The sequence below is a fragment of the Hippocampus comes genome, unplaced genomic scaffold (assembly GCF_001891065.2).
Source record: "Hippocampus comes isolate QL1 unplaced genomic scaffold, H_comes_QL1_v1.1 scaffold14, whole genome shotgun sequence".
Classification (NCBI taxonomy): domain Eukaryota; kingdom Metazoa; phylum Chordata; class Actinopteri; order Syngnathiformes; family Syngnathidae; genus Hippocampus; species Hippocampus comes.
In genome coordinates, this window is record NW_017805839.1 from 702757 (window position 1) to 709740 (window position 6984).

At 41.5% G+C, this 6984-nt stretch overlaps 2 protein-coding genes and 1 long non-coding RNA gene across 3 annotated transcripts in view; 1 reads left to right on the forward strand and 2 right to left on the reverse strand.

The window, feature by feature from the left end:
- The window catches only part of ttc34 (tetratricopeptide repeat domain 34), a 7045-nt gene extending 6279 nt beyond the window's left edge, over positions 1 to 766 (forward strand). The window contains exon 8 of the mRNA XM_019887915.1: positions 25 to 766. Coding sequence (XP_019743474.1) covers positions 25 to 332 — 308 coding nt within the window. The 3' untranslated portion in view covers positions 333 to 766. The remainder of the gene's footprint in view (positions 1 to 24) is intronic.
- A 274-nt stretch (positions 767 to 1040) lies between these two features.
- LOC109526608 (uncharacterized) lies at positions 1041 to 1479 on the reverse strand. Its single transcript, XR_002170378.1, has 2 exons — positions 1354 to 1479; positions 1041 to 1134 (listed from the first exon to the last, which is right to left on the reverse strand). It is a non-coding gene; the product is annotated as an uncharacterized LOC109526608 (long non-coding RNA).
- Positions 1480 to 3135: 1656 nt separating this feature from the next.
- Positions 3136 to 6984, reverse strand: part of LOC109526572 (5-aminolevulinate synthase, erythroid-specific, mitochondrial-like) — a 6554-nt gene continuing 2705 nt past the window's right edge. The window contains exons 5-8 of the mRNA XM_019887916.1: positions 6463 to 6740; positions 5306 to 5485; positions 4866 to 5030; positions 3136 to 3441 (exon numbers count right to left, since the gene is read on the reverse strand). Coding sequence (XP_019743475.1) covers positions 3155 to 3441; positions 4866 to 5030; positions 5306 to 5485; positions 6463 to 6740 — 910 coding nt within the window. The 3' untranslated portion in view covers positions 3136 to 3154. The remainder of the gene's footprint in view (positions 3442 to 4865; positions 5031 to 5305; positions 5486 to 6462; positions 6741 to 6984) is intronic.

Sequence of the window (6984 nt, forward strand, 5' to 3'; positions counted from 1 at the left end):
CTGACGATCCCCAAGTCTGGGCAGAAGACTTGTGTCGTCGCGGGCACAGCTTGGTGCTGTGTTCCAGAGAAGGACCTGCTCTGGAGGACTACAGCAGGGCCCTTGAGCTCCACAGGGAGCAGACCGTCAAATGCGTGGATGAAGGTCTGGGGGGGCTACGTGTTGCTGAGTGCTTTTTGAGGGGTGCCCTGCAGCACTATGGCGAGCAGCAGCTCAGCAAAGCTTGGGCCTTGATCGAGTGCGGCCTCGTTTTGGACGGAAACAATGCAGAACTGCGACGACTGAGGGCAAAGGTCAAACGTGAAGTTGCCAGCCCCTGTAATGTCAATTAGTGAGTCCACAAAACAATTGGTCACCCAGTACACCATCTTTTGTGACAGTGGTTTGGGCAAAACGAGATGTAAGACATAATGCTGTGTCGATATACTAAACCAATTACTCTTCCCTACCTGAACTTGGGGCCAATTAAAAGATTAAAGGTTCAGATATGATTGTGGTGCATCACATCAATCTGACATCCCTCCTTCTACCCAGCATTTCTAGCTCTCTCGCACTCTTTTCTCGTGTAGAGTTGAACAGGTGAGACGAGGAAATCTCGGCAAAATATTGGTGGCTTGGAAGAACATAACGTAGACTCCAAAGTTTCCAATGTGGAAAAGTCTCTGCTTTTGCACCGCATCATGTTCAGTGCGGATGACTCAGTGGTTGCCTTCCATCAAGTATCCCTTTTCTCTCATTTGGAACAAAATGTGGAATATGATTGTTTCTTTTTTAGTGGAGATTAAACTCACTGGTCACTGTTTAGAAAAAATACTGTCGTTGCCACAGTGGTCATAAAAGCCGCTCAATATCGCGGCCAAATTGTTTAGTTGCCAGCGCTGCACTTTTGTAATTCTTCTGTTTGCAGCCTTGTTGGGAGTAAACAGCAACAAAGAATAAATATTGAATTTAATTCAAATGACTTTGGTTACATTTCCGTCGATTGAACGGGTCATGCATATTTAGGTTGAAATGTTTAAAATACAGCTGATCCTCTTGGCATTTAGAGATGTACATGGTAGTTTATTTGGATGTTTGATTGGTGTCGGATGAATAAGATGGAAAATGTTTGAATAGAAATAACACAGTGCACTCCTTCATGCACAAGTGCATACAGACTCACAACTCCATTGAAACACGGATCGTTGCAGGAAAATGGTTACATTGCCGTCAATTGAACAGGTCATGCATATTTAGGGTGAAATGTTTAAAATACAGCTGATCCTCTTGGCATTTAGAGATGTACATGGTAGTTTATTTGGATGTTTGATTGGTGTCGGATGAATAAGAGGGAATAGAAATAACACGGTGCACTCCTTCATGCACAAGCGCATACAGAGTCACAACTCCATTGAAACACGGATCGTTGCAGGAAAGCCTGATGTCTTGATCAAACAAAATGCGTTCCCGTGAGAAGGAAGCACTAAAACTGGGCTATTTTGTCTTGACGCAAATACGTTGTGCCATAGTTTCAAAGGCAATTTACAGGTTCTGTTATTATTTTATATGTATCATTTGTCTTGTTCTCTGTCAATTTGGGTGCATTATTTTATGTACTACGTTCAAGGTCCTGTCAAAAAAAACAACAAAAAAAACAAAACAAATAAAGACAAATAGAGCTTATTCGAGATATTTGCTGCAGCTTTTAATTTATTCATGAACGAACTGCATCCATAAGCCCTCGATCTCAGCGCGTGGACTGATTAGTTTCTAGATGCGCAAGCCAAACAGATTGATTCTATCACACAATAAGAAGGAAGTCACACAGCATTGTTTGCTTCAAACCAACACATCTAAATAAGAAAGTGTCCAATGTGCAGGTCTGCAGCTTTTAATTTATTCATGAATTGAACTGCATCCATAAGCCCTCAATCTCAGCGTGTGGACTGATTAGTTTCTAGATGCGGAAGCCAAACAGATTGATTCTATCACACAATAAGAAGGAAGTCACACAGCATTGTTTGCTTCAAACCAACACATCTAAATAAGAAAGTGTCCAATGTGCAGGATTTTACACTTTTAAATTAAAGGAGGCACAATTCCCATTCAATCCACAACGCTTCATAAAATCAGATTACGTTTTTACCTAATCCGGTTAATGGGAAAAGCGCAATGAATTTAACCTCATTGGCCGAGGTAATTACCGTACATACTAACCCAGATTCCAGATCAGTTCCACACAACCTTATAAAATTGTGAAGCAGGCATGAGGCGTAAATGTCAGTGTATTCGTTTGAGAAGCTGAACGAAACGTAATTTTAGGGACAGTTTCTTCGGTCATTTTGAAAGAAAAAAAAAAGTTTGCTTTAAAGTCTCTTCAAAGAGGGAAGACCTCGGCTAAGAAAGAAGTGAGCAAAATTGTTTTCACGCTGAGAATAAGCGGTTCAGATAATAAATGAATGGATGTCTTGCAAATGGCAAGACGTTAGCCTCTGCCATTTGAGGCACTGTATTTGCAGTATCATCCCACAAAGGAAATGGGTACTGGTATCGATTAGCAGACTCGCACTTTCCGCGCGGCAATAAAAGTTATTACAACAGTTACATAGTGACAGGTAGTGCCAATATCTTTTAGTAGCGGCTAAAATTAAGTTGAGGCAGTAAATGTATATGTGGAAACCACTTCAGCTGGGATATTTTATTTAACGGAGCCGATCAATGATGTGAATTAAAGATCATACTTAAAGGTGATACAGCCGATCAAAAAATGTGCATAAAATGCCAAATATCGACGGATCCAGTCAAGCCAATTATATCTATGTAACGTCAACTTTTTTTATGACTGTATAGGATAGTTGTTTTTTTTTTTATTATAATTTAAAAATGTAGTTTAAGGGGACATCGACCAACCCTACAAGTGTAACTATGTAAGTCAATCTGATAAGAAAAGTGACGTAAACAAAAAAACTGTACAGCTGCAATTCTAAGCTAAATATTTTTAAAAATTTAATTAGCAACAGAAGCAACAGCGATGATCAAAACCTGGTGGACAGCCATTGCTAAGCTACTCAACTGAATCAGAATGACGGCAGTCATCCTGACAAGTTGCGTAGTGTAATGTCACCACTGGTTTATGACACATGAGAATGATCTTTTTTATTTATTTGTAATTTTTTTAGGCAAACCTCCATACCCGTATGGGGATGATGTGGCTAGGACAGTGGACCACAGGCAGGCCCTTATCCATGAGCAGCTGCCTCATGTGTTTAACGTTCCTTTGGTGGGCTCTGCGCAGGGATTGCCCCTCGGGGCCCCTAAGGACCCGCACGGACTCCAGGGCTCCGGCCAGCACCATGGGGGGCAGGGCGGTGGTGAAGATGAAGCCAGCTGCAAAGGATCGCACTGTGTCCACCAGGGCGGCGCTGCTGGCGATGTAGCCTCCCACACAGCCGTAGGCCTTGCCTGGCAGAGCAGAATGTTTGTGAGGTCAGAGGACACATTTAACTTGAAATACAGGATATATATTTCACTGAAGCAACCGTTTTCTATTTCAGAGGGGGCTTATTCACACAGTAAGATGGTGAAAATGGTGGTTCAGCTCCATTTGGATCATTCCTTGAGATAAAATTTGTCGTAAGTTGAGACCCGACATAAAACTGAATGAGAAAGTAGCACTTGCGTGCACTTGTGGTGTGGTGATGCAAAACAGCACGAAGGTTCAAAAACAGGGGTGGGCAAAACATGGCCCATTTATATTTTTAGATTCCTGTAACATGTGTTATATGAGTTTGATTGCATTCAAAAATGTAACAAATTCCAATGTTTAGTTTCATTTTTCTCATTAACTAATACGGGTCATTTTTTTCAATCAGAGATGAAAGTAAACTTTAATGCATATTTAATTTTCTGCGCAGATTCTGAATCTGCACACTTTTTTTTCTCAAGGGCATCAGGTTTTCATAATAATAATTGTCATCATCATCATCATCATTAGCATAATAATAATAATCATCATAATAATACCACAGCAAATGTATATATAGTACAGCAACATTTATGAATTAATGGTTAGGTTCAGCAACAGGAGGAATTTCTTTCTGAAATGTCAAATGACTCTAAATTTCAACGCATGGTAAAATCTGTGTTGCGCAAGCTTTTGTAGGTTAAAGATAAAAACAAATGTTAAAAATGTCTCAAAAACTTGATGTTCTAGAAAAAAAGTCATGATATATATAGATATATCTATATATATATAGATATATAGATATATCTATATATATATATTTTTTTAAATCAGCATCAAAAACCCTTTTAGGGACACAAATAAAGCCAAAATTTGCTCTTGGCTAGGCTTATGGGTTAACAGTCATGCAAGTTTCTTTCCTATGAAAACCTTCCAACTGTACTTGTACGATAATGTGTCAAAATGTGGGTTTCGCCAGTACACTTTAAGCTAAAAGTTTGAAGTGAGCATAAAAGTATCGACGCCTCCTCTGATGTTATTTTATCAGCAGAGTCACGTTTGGATCATTCCTTGAGATAAAATTTATCTTAAGTTGAGACCCGACATAAAACTGAATGTGGGTTTCGCCAGTACACTTTCAGCTAAAAGTTTGAAGTGAGCATAAAAGTATCTACGCCTCCTCTGATGTTATTTTATCAGCAGAGTCACAGCGGGAGTCGCGCTGGCGCCCTGCTGATAAAACCTCTGATTCCTGTGATGCGAACGCCTCCTCTTTAGGCCCTTTGGTGTGAGTTATCAGAGCTAAATTGGCTCTTGGACAGTGACGGTTAGGCCGAGTGGGTGCGAGTGCGACTTTTGCCAAGAGCAGTGTGCAGCCAAGTGAAAACAACATTAAATAGTGACCTCCACATGAGACGCTCACCTAAAGTCCCAGACACAATGTCAATCTTGTGCATGACGCTGTCCCTCTCCCCAACTCCGGCTCCATGGGCTCCATACAGGCCGACGGCGTGAACCTCGTCAACAAACGTCAGAGCTCCGTAACGATGAGAAACATCGCACAGCTCCTCTAATGGACAAATGCCTCCTGAAATCGCACAGGTCAGGGAAAGTAGGAAATTAGAGTGTCGGATGCCCAAGTTGAGATGATCAGGAACAATTCAATCATTAAAAAGTCCTCCCACAAGACACAGTGAAGGACAACAAAAAATTTTTGAATCGTATAAAAATCACACACTCCCAATGTTTTCATCCCATTTTCTTATGAACTGAAATAGTTTGACCGATGCGGGTATGGAACGTGGTTATCGTCCTCTGTCTGTCTCCAATTTCAATTGCAAGAGAATATTTGGCGAGCCTCACCGTCCATTGAATGCACTGTCTCAAATGCGACTATTTTGGGCGTCATTGGGTCCGAGCGCTGCAGAAGCTCCTCAAGGTGTCGACTGTCGTTGTGACGAAAGATGAAGCGCTGGGATCCGCTGTTCCTGATGCCCTGAATCATTGAGGCGTGGTTGCCGGCATCCGAGTAGATCTCGCAGCCTGTGAATGGGACAGCAGACGCACACTGTCAATCGCTCATTTGTCATTCACGTCGTCAGCAAATGATTCATCTATCCCACTGGTGTCCAAACTACGGCCCAGGGGCCTTTTGCAGCCCACCATTCATTTTCTAGCAACCCTCAGCATGCTAAAAAAAATAAAATAAATAAACAAATGTTGACTTTTGGCCCGGTGGTCAACTGGTTAGCGCGTTGACCTCAAAGTGCAGAGGTGGCGGGTTCGTTTCCAGCTTCCTGTGTAGAGTTTGCATGTTCTCCCTGTGCCTGCGTGGGTTTTCTCCGGGTACTCTGGTTTCCTCCCACATTCCAAAACGTGCACAGCAGGCTGATTACACACTCTAAATTGTCCCTAGGTGTGAGTGTGAGCGCGGCTGGTTGTTTGTCTCTGTGTGCCCTACGATTGGCAAGCAACCAGTTCAGGGTGTCCCCCGCCTACTGCCCGAAGACAGCTGGCATTGGCTCCAGCATGACCGCGACCCTTGTGAGGATAAGCGGATCAGAAAATAGATGGATGGATGGACTTTTGATGACACATCCTCCCATGGGATGTGCCTGACAACTAACGCTAATAGTAAATTTGACCGATGGACCTTTTGTAGATATGCAAAGAAATGATTTAAAACTGAAATAGTCACAATAATAATGCCTCTTGAAATAACGCATTTCAGTTTCAGAAGCAAAAAATGTGTTCCTCCGCTTTCTGCTGTCTGTGTCAAGGTGTGATTTGTGAACATATCATATTAAGGATTAAGGTCCTCATGTAAACACAGATTTAAGCATTGACAACTTATAACCAATCACTCTTATCACCACTCACAGGGCACATGTTGTATACAAAGAAATATGGATGGATATAACTGGCAAGGAATACGGAACTATTGATATCCATAACGGCATATCATCCAAAATCAACAGCATGTCTTGTTTTGAAATGTCACAGTGGTGGTTATACTGCACCTGGCAGCATTCTGGCCAAAGTGAAGAGGGTGATAAGCGGATCAGAAAATAGATGGATGGATGGACTTTTGATGACACATCCTCCCATGGGATGTGCCTGACAACTAACGCTAATAGTAAATTTGACCGATGGACCTTTTGTAGATATGCAAAGAAATGATTTAAAACTGAAATAGTCACAATAATAATGCCTCTTGAAATAACGCATTTCAGTTTCAGAAGCAAAAATTGTGTTCCTCCGCTTTCTGCTATCTGTGTCAAGGTGTGATTTATGAACATATCATATTAAGGATTAAGGTCCTCATGTAAACACAGATTTAAGCATTGTCAATTTATAACCAATCACTCTTATCATCAATCACAGGGCACATGTATACAAAGAAATATGGATGGATATAACTGGCAAAGAAGACGGAGCTATTGATATCCATAATGGCATATCATCCAAAATCAACAGCATGTCTTGTTTTGAAATGTCACAGTGGTGGTCGGACTGCACCTGGCAGCATTCTGGCCAAAGGG